The 16,140-nt window shown below is 27.9% G+C and overlaps 1 protein-coding gene across 1 annotated transcript; it reads left to right on the top strand.

The window, feature by feature from the left end:
- Positions 1–304: 304 nt before the first annotated feature.
- LOC124927878 (U-box domain-containing protein 15-like) lies at positions 305–3,145 on the top strand. The gene is made up of 4 exons (XM_047468372.1): positions 305–938; positions 1,067–1,183; positions 1,366–1,800; positions 1,882–3,145. The coding sequence occupies exons 1-4, from the start codon at positions 528–530 to the stop codon at positions 2,932–2,934; spliced, it is 2,016 nt and encodes a 671-aa protein (XP_047324328.1). The 5' UTR covers positions 305–527; the 3' UTR covers positions 2,935–3,145.
- The last annotated feature ends 12,995 nt before the right edge of the window (positions 3,146–16,140 follow it).

Raw genomic sequence — 16,140 nt, 5'->3', positions numbered from 1 at the left:
AACTTCAAATTAAATAATAAGAAAACAAATGGAACCGGTTCATTAATAAGTGAGGTGAGGGGTAATGACAATTTGTTAGGCCGGCCATGCCTTCTTCAATAACCGAGCCAAGGGGGCCATGGTCCATCTATACACAGAGGCGTGGCATGTAACAGTGCTTCTTCAGATATTTTTGGAAATTATATTTATTTATTATTATTATGTTCACAAATATATATATATATATATATAACTAAATTATTACCTTATCTATTATTATTATATTATGGTGGTTTAGATCTCAAACTTTATAATAAAAATAATAATAATACAAGGCTGTCATCACAGTATTCTTTTTTTTTTTTTATTATTTTTAGTAAAACCGGTCTTTTCCTTCATCTTCTCATCAACTGAACCAACTCATCAACAGTCCCCCCGCCAAAAAGAATACACCACCACCACCGTCAAATCTTATCCCCTTTACAAATCCCTTTCAATCACAATCTTCTTCTTCGCATCTTCTTCTTCTTCTTTGTCTCATTCATTCGATGGAGGGACAGGTGCAGTTGCTGCCGAGAATTCAACCGTTCGCTAAGCAGAAACTGGAGAGAGCTGGGAGAATGCTTCTGCCGGCGACGGCGTCTTCTGATCACGGTTCATCCTGTACCGGAACTGGATTGGAATTAACAGGCGGTAACATTGTTGCCGAAATGCTTGAAGCTATCGATACAGTCACGTCGTTTACGAGTTACCGAAGGACGCACAGGAAAGATTGTTTGAATCTTTCCAGGAGGTTGAAGTTGTTGATTCCTTTTCTCGAAGAGATTAGAGATTACATTCACGTATCATCGACGGAAGTCTCGAATCACGCGATCCATCGTTTGATGAGTTTGAAGAAGGCTCTCGTTTCCGCTAAGAAATTGTTGAAGATTTGTAATCACGGAAGCAAGATTTATCTGGTAACTATCGATCTCTTCCTCTATGACAGTTCAGACACGCTCTTTCTCTCTATAGATAGATAGATTGATATACATGATGAATGATGATGATGATGATGCCTGTATATGAATGAATCACGTAATTTTAGGCTTTGGAGAGTGAGGCGATAATGAGTAGGTTTCATTCTGCTTATGACAAGTTGAACGATGCTTTGGATAATTTGCCTTGTGAAGAACTTGGTACCTCAGAAGAAGTCAAAGAACAAGTAATCCTTTCTTCCTCTCTTTAATTTCTTCATTTTCAGTCAATTAGTTTTGAAAACTTGAATAATTTGTTCATATTAGAGAATGGAATATCTTAAAACAAACGAAAGCAATTGCAATTGGCTAATATATTCTGAACAGTTGAATATCGTGATTATCCATGAACAAATCTCACCTTAATTAGGTTGAGCTAATGCGGGTGCAACTTAAGAGGGCGAAAAGGAGAGCAGATACGCAGGACATTGAACTGGCTATGGATATGATGGTCGTGTTTTCCAAAGGGGAAGAAGACAGGAGTGCTGATATGGCTATATTAGAAAGGCTAGCAAAGAAGTTGGAATTACACACAATACCAGATCTGAAAATCGAAACAGCACTTGTTGATAAGCTTGTCAATGATAGAGGTCATAGTTCAGAAACCATCAAGATAATGCTTGATGTTCTTTGGAAATTTAAACAAATTGCTGGTGTGGAAGTGCCAGAAGATGTCATTGTTAACAGTCCTGTCCCAACATCAAGGTCTCTCCGTAGGTGCCGCTCCTTTCTATACCCTAATGAGTTTCTTTGCCCCATTACATTGGACTTAATGACAGATCCTGTCATTATCGCAACTGGACAGGTAATTACTACTAAAGATCTTCTAGTCCTTCATTGTTTTACATTGAACTAAACATTTTATGATGTTAATTTTATGTTCTAGACTTACGAAAGAGAAAGCATAGAAAGGTGGTTGAGTTCAGATCAAAGAACATGCCCAAAGACAGGACAAAAGTTAACCCACTTAACATTAGTCCCAAATTTCGCTCTCAGAAACCTTATCCTACAATGGTGCGAAACCAACAGCATAGAGCTCCTCAAAAAGTACAATCTAGATGGCTCAGACAGCTTTGCCGAACTCACAAATCTCATATCATCATCCATCCAGAATCTGTCATCTCATGATCTCGACACACAGATGGAGGCTATTGCGAAAATTCGAATGCTATCTAAGGATTCTCCTGAGGGTCGAACAATGATAGCGAATAACGGAGGTATCCCTCCTCTAGTTCATCTCTTGTCCAGACATGATCCCAGAATTCAGGAACATGCTGTAACGGCTCTATTGAATTTGTCACTGGATGAGTCGAACAAAAGGGTTATATCTAGAGAAGGTGCAATTCCTTTCATGATTGATATATTACATAATGGAACAAACGAAGGGAAGGAGAATTCAGCGGCTGCTTTATTTAGCTTATCGATGTTGGACGAGAATAAGGTGTTGATTGGTAGCATAAATGGGATTCCAGCTCTGGTTAAGCTTCTAAGTAGTGGGACAATAAGAGGGAAGAAGGATGCAGCGACGGCTTTGTTTAATCTGTCGCTGAATGTAGGCAACAAGTGTAGGGCCATAAAGGCTGGGATAGTGTCAGCATTGGTTGAGTTAATGGAAGATAAAGAGTCGGGAATGATGAATGAATCGCTGTCGATTCTTTTACTACTTGCCTCGAATTCAGAAGGGTGTAAAGAAATGGGGCAGCTTTCGTTTGTGAAGACAATTGTGTCGGTTATGAGAGATGGGACAGAGAAGAATAAGGAATGCGCGACGGCTCTTCTGCTGGAGTTGAGTTTGAAGAATTCGTTCTGCATTCTGGCTGCGCTTCACCACGGGGTGTATGAACCTTTGGTGGAGATTGCGAAATCTGGAACGAATCGGGGCAAGAGAAAAGCTAATTCCTTGTTGCAACATATGAGTAATTGCGAACAAATACCTTAACATTGGGTAAGAAAGTTTTGATTTTTTTTTTATCTTTTATGTGCATAGGTGGTGCATAATAATAATAATGTGTATGATCTCATATCCCATAAGGGGCTGGCTTGCAGTGTCTTTGTTTACCATGTTTCCAGTTGAGTCTTACAAATGTGGTTTTATGAAATATTGAATGTCTTACACTAAATTTTCGTTACTCGTGCGAAGTTGTTGAGAAGGAGACTTATAACACCTTCAATTAGGGCATTGTTAATGAGTAACGATAAAGAAGAGAATTTAGTGTCATTAATGGTATCGAGAATGATGTGTCAACACGTGATTGAACTTAAAAAATAAAATTTATCTCTCCTATTAGATTTATGTGTTGATAGATCATTCATGATACTTCTCATTCTTAATAGTTGTTATAATCCATTCCAACGCCTTCAATTAGGGTATTGTTAATAGTCATTATTTTCCATTCCAAAAAGATACCCATAGAAGTTATTTATTATTTTTACTTTTATTTATTAGTTTTACTTTTATAACGATATTTTGAGAAAAACAACTATGCCACCTAAGAGAGAGTCAGCCAACATATGTAGTTAGGATCTTCTGTGACCCAAAGGGTCTATGTGCCCTATAGGGATAAAAATGTAATGGTCAGTGTTGTCCCGCTATAATAATGGGTCTGTCCTGTGCAAGGGCTAACTGGACTTATCTAACAAGTGTAAGATTGTAAGAATTCATTGTTGAATCCTATGGGCCGGTCTTCAGTTGTAAAAGGCCCAAATACTTGACTACCAAGATAATGCATTCACAATCAAATTATTATATATTAGTCTTTGATTATTAGAGAAGAGTGTTATTTTTTTTTTATTATTATTATTATTATTATTATATTACTTTTAAAAATCTTCAAATAAAAAAGAAACTGTTATTAACTTCTTATTTTGTTCAAGTCAAAAAAATATAAATTGTGATATTAAATAGTACATTTTAGCCAAATAATTTGATTTATTATCACTGATACCAATGATAATTATTTATATATATATATTGAATGATTAAACAAGTGAGTTGAGCACATAATTGCTGGCATCATCACCAGAAAAAATGGAGGTGGGGCTTGGCGTGCCGACATTTTCTTTTGCTCTTTGTTTGATTCCACCTTTAAATGCAATTTATTATCACTTCTAACACAAAGCTAATTATTTTTTAATCAAACCATTCTCTACTTTCTTTTTTCTTATAAAATTAGTTTAGCTTTTATATATTTATATATATAATTTTTGAAATTTATTTAAATTGTTCATATAATCATTTAAAACATCAAAACTCCCTTCTTCTATATACTATTATCTTAATATTAATTCATCTATAATTCATTTATCTAGTAGAACAATATTATATTATTATTATCTGTAAAGAATTAATATAATCCAAAACCCCTAAACCAAAAATACTTAATTAATTCAACAAGCTTCTGACACTCTCTCTCTCTCTCTAACATCATCATATATTTTATTCAATTTATAATACAACATTCATTTAAGATACTCTTTAGTATAGAATCACTTTTTATATATATATATAAATAATTAAATTTATTAATATTATTTTAAATGATGTTTTACAGATAAGTTCTTATTGATTTAATAGTTTTTATTTATTTAATTTATTAAAAAAAACATTTTTCTAAAACTCAAAAACAAACAAACCTAATTGCTTCAATGCCTCCATTTTCCTTTCCTACAATCACATGCCTAAAAGTCGTCATAGATAGATAGATAGAGGAGAACATACATACCTATAATCCTATTTAAAATTCCATTTTTTTTATTATAATTGTTTACCTATTTTTTAAAGAAAAATACTCACAAATAAGCCCTTAAACTATATATACATCGACACACATCGCCCAAACTTTAATCTTTAGAAAACACCTAGACGATATTACTAAACTAACACGACCCGACCCACAATATAATCTCCAACTTTAATATGGAATGAAAACTATTTCGATTTTGAATTATCTTAATGGGTTACCGATTTTTTTTTTCTTTTTTTATCAAAAGATAACTCATAAAATAAATTATTAATTTTGAGAAATACGCGATCTGTCGCATCTTTTAACGCAACTTAAGCCACTTGTTTTGGTTCAAGATTGTGGATGAAAGGAGCTAGTTTACATTGATCTTATAACCATATTGTATTCTAATATGTAAATCATTAATCTATTACAAGTGTTTTCTTTAATTTGTTAATGAATGTTTGAAGCTCTAATCTCAATTCCTCTTTCATGGATACCACTCATAATGACAGGAAGGCTCTTAACTCAATGCCACTTAAAATAAGTGGAAAGTATCTATTTGAATCTTTTTAATCCAATTATATAACATTTTAAATTTATTTCAACTATTTCTTATTAACTTTTTACTCTTTCAACATTAATACAAGTTTACTTTATTCACAAAATTATAAAAGATTCTTATACGTCTTATCGATGTCAATGTCACGTAAAAATAATATATATTTTAAAAAAAAATTAAAAATAAATAGAATAAATTAATAACTTATTTAAATTTAACACGTCAATCTACATCTATCTTACAGATAATCAGATAATTTAATATAGTGTGTTAGATAATTAGGTCACAACTTACCAATCACATCTATACATATTTCTCGTTTCTCTCATAGTTTAAGCAATTACAAATTGGAATATTCAATTCTCCAAGATCAAATATATAAATAATAATAATATTTATAAGATGATGAAAGAATATTCAAGATGAAAAGAAAGGATTGATGAATATACATGATGGATCCCATAAGTATCTCTTCCGATTGGCTCGTTTAATCCACACCCCTCATTTTATTAATCATGTTTATGACTTTTCAATCTGAATTATTGAGATTTGACTTCATTTTATTATTGCTTCTTCGTATTAATTAATAATCAATTTCATTATTTAATTTGGCTTGGGCAAATCAGCCTCTTATCACATGCTCATGTTGATTTTGTTTACGTCACACATCTTTTCTGCACTTTATCCGAACTCATCTATTTTAATTTGTAAAAAGTTATTATTTTTTTACTAGGGGATCAATTATTAGATCTGAATTTATTAAAATATTAATGATCATATTTATATATTTTTTTAATATATTTTTTTACATCTAGTTATTTCATGTTATCCAAAGAAAAAAAAAGTTATGAACCATAAGTTGAAAGTTTTTTTTAACCTCCCGTTAGTTATGGACCCGAACCTAAATGATCGAGGTCCATGACCATGATCATGTGCAATTAATTGGTTGAAATTAATTAAGTAGACGATGTAATTGTCAAAGAATCAATGGATGAGTTGTAATTAGGGTTTAGATATTGACATACTAGAAACTATATAGGGAAGGAGGGGTGAGTTATTAACAAATTATTTTAAAATAATAAATTAAATTATTACAAAAATTATCATTTAAGAATTATATTTCTAAAATTATTAATTTTAATATAAATAGTTGTAAGCATATTGGTTCAAGCCTTTCACAATAAAAAAAAATACATATAAAATTTAACATGGCAAAAAGTTAACACCGCAAAATTTTCAAAATTATTGATAAATATAATTTTTAACTTTAATTTTTTCTTCTAATTAGTTGGAATCTCATGTACCTATAACTCAACAAAGAATCTATTATTAAGGGTGAATCAATTATTTTAAATTTGTATCTGAAAATAATTCTATTTAAATGATAAAAAAATAAAAATAAAAATATCAGTAAACACAACAATAAAAAGACATTTACAAACAAAAATAACATAAATACAAAATTAATATATTTTTCTGTGCTTAATCGCACAGTAGACTTTATAAAAACATATAAAAGAAAAACAAAATATTTTTTAATGTTATTTATTTAACTAGCATTTAGCCCGTGCATTTGCACGAATAATAATATAAAAATTGTGAAAAAAAATTACGGATGACATTTTTTAACCGTTTTAAGTTTATGGGTGAGTCAACCCATAATCCGACCCAAATATCCATTTACTCAACATCATTATATATTAGTTAGTTAAAAAGTTGAACTTATATTAATATTAAAACGTACCGCGTTTATCAAATTTGGTGTTTAATTTAAAATATAAAGTCTTTGTAGCCTAGTTGGTTAAAGAGTTGTACTTGTTTTGTTAGGTTGCAAGTTCGAAACATACCTTTAGCATTTTTAATTTTATTTTTAACCGTTTTAAATTTAAAAACGGGTCAACCCACAATCCGACCCAAGTATCCAAATTAACCACAGCTCTCGACCCGGCAATCCGGACACTTTAAAAATTAAGCATCATTATATATATATAGATATCATGTTATCAATATTTAACTCTAGCTTTATCTAAATTATAAATCAAAATATAATTAATTTACTTTAGAGATAGGAGTTCTTTGATTTTGAATTATTTTATAATTTTTTTGATATTTTTTTTAAATTCGTGTAGAATGAATTATCAAAATATTTTTTATATTTAAAATATTAACTTAATATTACTTAATAAATTAAATTATTTAATGATTAAAATGATAATAACTAATATAAGAAGATTTTTTTTTTTATTAAAGTAGTAAATATATATATTATATATTAAGAACTTGTTTGATCTTGGTTATTTGAATGCTTTTTTAGGGTATTGTTTAAAACAATTATTTAATAAAATAGTGATTTTATGGTTAAAATATTATGATTTGATAAAAAAATAAAAAATTTAACAAAACTCCAAAATACCAATATCTAACACGTATATGATATAAAAACAAAAATAAATTATATTTTTATGGTATTTCAGTTTTTTCAATTTGAAAAAAATCAGAAGATGAAACAAGGTTGAAGTTGTCGGATCTAACAACTTTAATGACACAAGTGTTTGAATATAAAATAGGATATAGAAATTGACGTCATAATAATAAAAGATTAATTAAAATATATAATAATAAAATAATTATAAGAGGAAATTGTCAGATAAAGAGAATAATTTGTTAACGCGTAACACGTGAAATTAAACAAGTGGATTAATGGGTGTCAGCTTCAATATTCTCCTCATACTCAGATTAACCTAATTTAATTAATTATTAATTAATTTTATTTCCTTAATCCTTAATTTTGGTGTGGAATGCACGTAATTTAGATCAAATTATTTTCTTAATTTTTTCAAAATATTTCCGTGGACCTCTTATATATTAAATAGATGTCATCAACCTTAGACATTTTTTAAAATTATTATTTTGGGATTATTGGATTTATATAATCTAACACCCATATGATGACAACATTTCTTATTTTCAAACATATTATTATAATAAATATTCATTTAAAATAATACAAAGCTTCACTATAAAAGAAAACATGTTTTTAATTTTGTTATTAAATTAAACTTTTATTTTTTAAGAATTTAAAATTAAGTTTTTTATTACAAGATTCACTTAATTAGTACAAGTTAAAATAAAAATTGTATTTTTCATTATTTTTGCAATAAAAACGTTCATAAATAAGGATGTTTAGTTGTAAATTTTGCAATTTATTTTATTTATTTTATTTTTATGTTTGATCATCTCTATTTTTTATATATCACGGAAGAAAGATCAATTAAATTTGTATTGAAATTATAAATTGTGCATACAAATTCAATCTTTTTAAAAGACAATTTATATATTTTTTTCGAAACATCATGAAACCACTCTCACTTTACAATAAATTAACTTTTAAGTGTTGTTTTTCAAATTAAATAAATGTTTTGTTTTCTTACTATTTATTAAAAACAATTAAAAAAATGTAATATTGATAACCATTTTAAGTGAATAATAAATAAATAAATAAAAACGGATGACATCAATTATATATGGGACCCAAAAGGATTTATTATATTATATAATAGTAGGTATAACTTTGATTTATTAGGTATTTTAGTTAACAAATCAGTTCCAAAATAAGAGGGCCATGTAGCAATTAATTATTTTGCAATAAAAAATTCCAAAATCATATACAATTTGCATTTTTTTACAAACATGGTAAGGAGATGTTATTTGTGGCGTTTTCCCACATTTTTGTAATTAATTGTTAAATAACTTTCAAATATTTGTATAATCTATTATTTTAGTCTAAACAAGTATACATATATTTTAAATGATAAAATTATTCCATTAATTAATATTTTTCTGGAAAAACTACATAAAACATAGCTAAAAAATCCGACCCTATGCATATCTAAGTTGAACAATAATAATAAAAATATAAAAAATGTTGCATAAAAATTTGTAGGATTTTTTCTTCAAAAGACCATGTCATTCAATATATAGGCTAAATATATAATTATAGTTTATGTAAGAATTTGTCTTGCTTACAATTTGCTTCTTAGAGGTGTTTTTGTCATAATTTATTTTAAATAATTATTTAACTCAGTAATAAATCTAAGATTAACTTATAATCATAAAATATTTTTAGTATATATATTTTTTTAATTTAAAAAGCTAAATGAATTTTATAGTTTGGTAATTGTAGTTCATTTTGAAAAATTGAGTAATAAAATATTTTTAGTATATATATTTTTTTTAATTTAAAAAGCTAAATGAATTTTATAGTTTGGTAATTGTAGTTCATTTTGAAAAATTGAGTAATAAAAAAGGGATTTATTTATTTTTGTTTCCAATTGTATAATGAAGTCATCTGAATATGACGTTGCTTCTTCCAAATCATTATTAAATTAATTAATTGTACTTTTAAATTGTTTCCACTTTCCATTTATGATTGATTAGGTCATGGGAACCATTTCCTGTCTTACCCACCTTTCAAACAATTTTTCCCAAACTACCCACCTTTTCATTCACATTCCCAAACTACCCACCTTTCTCTCTCTAAATCATTAATCAACCCATTAATTAACTCACTCTCTATCTTAACCTACTAATTAACTCTCTCTCTCTATTAATTAATTTCTCTCTCTTTCAACTATTAATTAATATCCTCACTTTTAAACTATTAATTAATTCAATTAAAATATATTATATAAATAATAAAATAAAATAACACATATATTTTATTTTTATTTAAATCTATAAATATAATATATATAGTTCAAATTAAATACACTAAATTAAATAATTTAAATAGCTATTATAAATTAAAATAAAATAGAATACATTACATAAACGAGAACTTGAAATAAAATATATTACATAAACATTAAAATAAAATACATTACATCACAATAAAATACATAACATAAACATTACAATAAAATAAAATACATAATAAATATTAATCACGTTCAATATACAATAAAATGCATATTTTATCTTTATAATTCAATTTTTTTATATTTGAAACTGCGACGTTTAATGACTTTCAAAATGGTCAAACTTATTGTCAAAGGTCAAGAGAATTATTTGAAACTGTTGAGAAAAAAAACATCATCACACAAGATTATTCCATACAATGAACAAAGAGGAGTCTTCGAAATCGTTACTACACAATACAGAACCATAAATGGATATTGGAAGGGTAGTAACAAACATAATGTGGATTTATATACAGGTTTTTGCTCTTGTGGAAAATAGAGTAGATATCATAAAATTGAATTATAAAGATAAAATATGCATTTTATTGTATATTGAAGGTGATTAATATTTATTATGTATTTTATTTTATTGTAATGTTTATGTTATGTATTTTATTGTGATGTAATGTATTTTATTTTAATTTTTATGTAATATATTTTATTTCAAGTTCTCGTTTATGTAATGTATTCTATTTAATTTTAATTTATAATAGCTATTTAAATTATTTAATTTAGTGTATTTAATTTGAACTATATATATTATATTTATAAATTTAAATAAAAATAAAACATATGTGTTATTTTATTTTAATATTTATATAATATATTTTAATTGAATTAATTAATAGTTTAAAAGTGATGATATTAATTAATAGTTGAAAGAGATAGAGGAGTTAATTAATGGGTTTAGAGAGAGGGAGAGAGTTAATTAGTGGGTTAAGATAGAGAGTGAGTTAATTAATGGGTTGATTAATAATTTAGAGAGAGAAAAGTGGGTAGTTTGGGAATGTGAATGAAAATGTGGGTAGTTTGGGAAAAATTGTTTGAAAGGTGGGTAGGACAGGAAATGGTTCTAGGTCATGGACATATATAATTATTTCAAATCTTTCGTACATTATAAATATATAATTATGTGTATATATATTTGTAAGAGAATTATCATTTATTATTGCTGCCTTGACGTTTGTTGGTGAGATTCTCTTATAAAGGATAAAAATTAATTATTCTACAAAACTCAATAATAATAATAATAATCACAAAATAACAGTTTATACATAACATATATAGATGTTAATATTATTATTTTTTTCTGAAAAAATTTATGTAATTTTTTGATAATTTAACATAAAAATTATATATATTAAAATAACTCAAAATCAATGAAGCCTTAGTTAGGATTCCAATTTATATATTTTTTTAATATTTTTTTTGGTTGAATAAACTAGAACTAATATAACACTCAAAAATCATGATTATTTGTTTCAACTCACAACGCTTTTAACGTTTTTTTTGGAACCGTGATATTTTGATTTCTTAAGTCAAGACTCTTGTGAATTTGGTGATGCGTTTGAAGTGATCATATTTGAAAACTTATTTATTACATATGACCTAATTTGAGATGCATCTCCTATATTCTTGGGAGTGTGTGCGTTTGTGTTTGTATGTGTGTGTGTGAGAGAGAAGTGGTGGTGCTAGGTGGTTTTCGGCGATGGTGGTCGGCGGTGGACGAAGGTGGTGGTCGGCGGCGATCGGAGGTGGTCGGCGGTGGATAAGTATAATTAATTAATGAAGAAATATGAGTGCTAAAAACAGGTAAATAATGCTTCCCCATAAGCAACATAGGTGGGGCCCAATCGTGTTTGGTTATTGGCCATGAAAACTGCTGACCTAGGAGATGCATGATTTAAATTAAATTAAATTAAATGATCCCATTTCTTCATTGATGTGGATTCCATTATATCATCATCATCATCTTATTAATAATAATAATAATATAGTAGAAAAGAAAGGGAAAGAAAAAAAGAGTTGAGATATTGTATGCGGCGAAGGGAAACCGGTGAGGGACCGGAGGAAGGGGCCAGGGCCTCGTGACCCCCCGGAGTTTCTAGAGCCGTTTCTCTCCCCCTCACTCCTTTCTTAACCTTTTAGATGATATTATTATTATTATTATTATTATTATTATGGATTTCTTCTTCTTTATGTTATTTTCATTATATATATATATAATTTATATGTGCTTATTTGATGGATATACATTTTAAAACAAACTTTTTAATTTGACATTTCTATTTTAAGAGGTTGTATTTGGAGATAATTTATAATATTTTATTCTACTATCAATTCTTTTATCTTTCTTAAAAAATATTTAGTGTTTTTTTTTCAATTATTTTATTTAATAATATTTATTTCATAAAATAAGTTAATTTAAACAATAACATTAATTATTATTATTTTTAACAGTAATAATTTATATAATATGTTGTCATAAGAAAATAAACACATACATTGTAAATTAACATAAATTTATTTAATAATTATTTAAAACATGTTAAAATATAGTATTAAATAGATTAGTTATTTTTATTTTAATGTTATATATATATAAATATTTCAAAAATTATTAAAAGGGATACAAGTATGGTAATAAATAGATTAATATTTTGAATATTTATTAAATTATTATTATGTTGAATTAAAATGTAATTGTAGATGTTAAATTTTTATCACAAAATATTTTATGTCAAACAAAAAGTTAATTAATAATTGTTAACTAAAAATATAATTACATTATTATTTAAAAAAATCTTAATATAATATAAAAAAATACAAAATAATATATAAAAAAATATAGGTGGGATCTCTCCTTTTAGAGTTTATTATTTTTTATAAGTTAATATTACAATTTGGTGAGGATATAGCCATTAAAGATAATTTGATTTCATTTTATAATTTTTTTTTATTTTTTATCTTTTGTATAAAGGGAAGAATTTGTGTGTTACAAATATTAAAATAATTATTTTTTCATATTTTAAAATATTTCAAATAATGTTAAAGTGAGTAACAAAATCAAATGAAACTGAATTAATAAAACCACGAGTAGAATTAGGATTATTAGCGACGGACCTTGGCGACAGCGAATTTACGCCGCAGTTAATAAAAAATATTAGCGACGGCGACCACATCACTGTGGTTAATAAAAAATATCAGCGACGATGTTCGTTGCCAACACTGTCGCTAGAATTCATACTTTCTCACTCTTCTCCCGCTATTATTGTCAGCGATGGTCTTCGTTGTGAACACCGTAGCTACAATTCGGGATTTCCCGCCCTATCCCCGCCATTTTTAAAAAGAATATCAGGCACGACATCATGCTATCGTCGACGTTGATATTCTAAAGAGTATTAGGGACGACGATATCATAATGCCATATCAAGCACAACACCGACAAATGTCGTGGCTGATATTATAAAGACTATCAGCCACAGCATTATGCTATCGCCGTCTAATATCAACGACCTACCGACAAATGTCACCGCTGACATTCTTTGCCAAATAAGTTTCATGGCCTTTAAATAGCACGCTTCTCTCTCGATTTTTCTAAAGTGAAACTGTTGATTTTCTTCCAACCAATAGTCATTCGGGGTCTTTTCAATGATCATCAATCGATCTCTTTTGAGATATCTCCATTTTCAATTGGTTAAAAGAAAATTAAAGATGAAAATTTCTTAGAAGAGCCTGACTGTCTATTGGTTAGAAGCACATTGGTTGAAGATCACAAGGAGAAATAAATTTAAGCACTCACTTAACACGCTCCTTTCTTGCTTCTCCTTAAGGAATTTTCTCAAAGATCATCAATCCCTTCTAGGAAATCTCCATCTTCAATTGGTTAGAAGGAAATTAAAGATGCAGATTTCTCATGAGAGCCTGATTGGTTAGAAGGAAATTGAAGATGGAGATTTCTGAGAGTCTAATTATCTATTGTCTATTCAAGTTGTCCATCAATGTGGTAAATTGTTGAATGGAGTTTAATGAATATGGATTTGATTAAATGGGGTTTAATGATTTAGAATAATGTTCCATTAATATGGTCTTATTTTATATATTAATCTAAACTCAAGAGGAGGTAAATTATTGAAATTGCATTGGTTATTGTTCCAATTTTTCTTTGGTTATTGTTCCAATTTTTCTTTTATATTTAATCCCAACTCAAGATTTTATGATTTCAACCATGGTAATTAGGACTAGTTTGAAAAGAGTAGGTAAATTATTGAAATTTCATTGACTTTGTTTAGATTCTTTAGAATAGAAACATTCAATAATTTCAAATCTAGAAATGAAGTAAAAAATATGCATATATATATATATATATATAATGATCAACAAAAATAAAAATAAAAATTGGATCATTATCCATAAAGCAACTTCAAATCAAGAAATGAAGTAAAATTATTGAAGTAAGATCTAAGATTAAATCTCCAAAAATGTCTAAGTTAAATGATGGATCATTATATTATTAGTGTCGACTTTACCCTAAAGCCGACGCTAATAAATTAGTTTCTATTGAATTGGAAACTTTTTGTAAAAGATTAGTTGCGTCGGCGTTAGAATAAAGCCGACACTACTTTGTTATATTATTAGTGTCGATTTTATCCTAAAGCCGACGCTAATAAATGGGAGTTTCTGTCAAATTTGAAACATTTTTGCAAATAATTAGTAGCGTCGGCGTTAGTCTAACGCCGACGTTAATATGTTATATCATTAACGTCGGCTTTACCCTAACGCCGATGTTAATATTAATTTAATAAATATTAGCGTCGACACGCGATAATGCCGGCGCTAATGATTAAATTAAAACTTCAACATTTTTTTTCTTATTCTTTCTTCCCCGCCGCTCTCCCTTTCTCTCGTTTCGCTCTCTTTCTCTTGTGCCGTCCGCGATTCTCCGCGCCATTCCGTTTGAACATTCGTCCACCGTCCGTTCGCCGCTCATTCTTTCTCCGCTTCAAGTAACAGTTCAAATAATGTTTGATTTATGTTGATAGATTAATAGATTATAAGTTTGATATATTGATAGATTTATGTTGATATTATTGATAGATTTAAGTTAATATTATTGATAGATTTTAGGTTTGATTTAGGTTTGATTTGATAGATTGTTTGATCTAGATTGTTTGATCTATTTCCAAATAATGTTTTCTGTTAGTATATTTGATAGGTTTGCGAATAAGTTATTGAAAAATTAGGTTATTTGATAGGTTTGTTGATAGGTTATCCGATTATTTTTCTTGTTTTGTTGTTACTTCAATCCATTATTCTTTATTTGCAGTTTTACTGGTCGGAATCAAGTACTCGAGATTTTTACTCTTCGTCGACATTCTCCATTTGTTAAGTTCTAAAATTTGCCTATGTTTTTATTATTATTATGGTTATATGTTTAGAGAAATGACTTACTTGGATTATTAGGGTTTCATATTTAGAGAAATAACTTATTTGGATTAATATGTAAGATTTTTTTTTATTTTGTATTGGTGTTAATTGATATGTATCACAAGTATTGATTTCATTACTTGGTTAGTATGTTGATTAATTGATTATATGTTGTTAGTAATTAAATAGGTAGATGCTAATTTCATTATTGGTTGTTAATCCTAGTTAAAATGGAAGTCCCCGATAAAAATTGGATGACTCTACGCCGATATGATCCAAATTATATTTAAGAGGTTGAAATGTTCATAGACTTCGCGATTAGGTCTACTAACAGAAATTTGATTGTTTTTTCGTGTGTAAAGTGTGCAAATTGAAGTTATGAGAATATAACAGTGGTGATAAATCATCTAATTGCGTTTATGATCCGTCAAAATTATAATATTTGGTACTCATGGAGAAACGAGATCTTTGAATGAAAGAGATGATGATGATGATTTAGATGACCTTAAAGATGAAAATCAAGGTGGAGTATGAGAGAATGTCGTTAATGATGATCAATTTATGGAAGACATTATCAATGATTTGTATCCAACCACTAAAGCCTCAAATAATGAACGCCTTGTTGACGATGCTAATGCAATCTACCAGTTGTTGGATGATTCGAAACTTCCCTTGTACAAAGGATCCCAAATTTC

Source organism: Impatiens glandulifera, chromosome 2, assembly GCF_907164915.1.
Source record: "Impatiens glandulifera chromosome 2, dImpGla2.1, whole genome shotgun sequence".
NCBI lineage: Eukaryota > Viridiplantae > Streptophyta > Magnoliopsida > Ericales > Balsaminaceae > Impatiens > Impatiens glandulifera.
The sequence above is the reverse complement of the archived record's forward strand: the minus strand, read 5'-3'. Positions and strand labels throughout refer to the sequence as shown.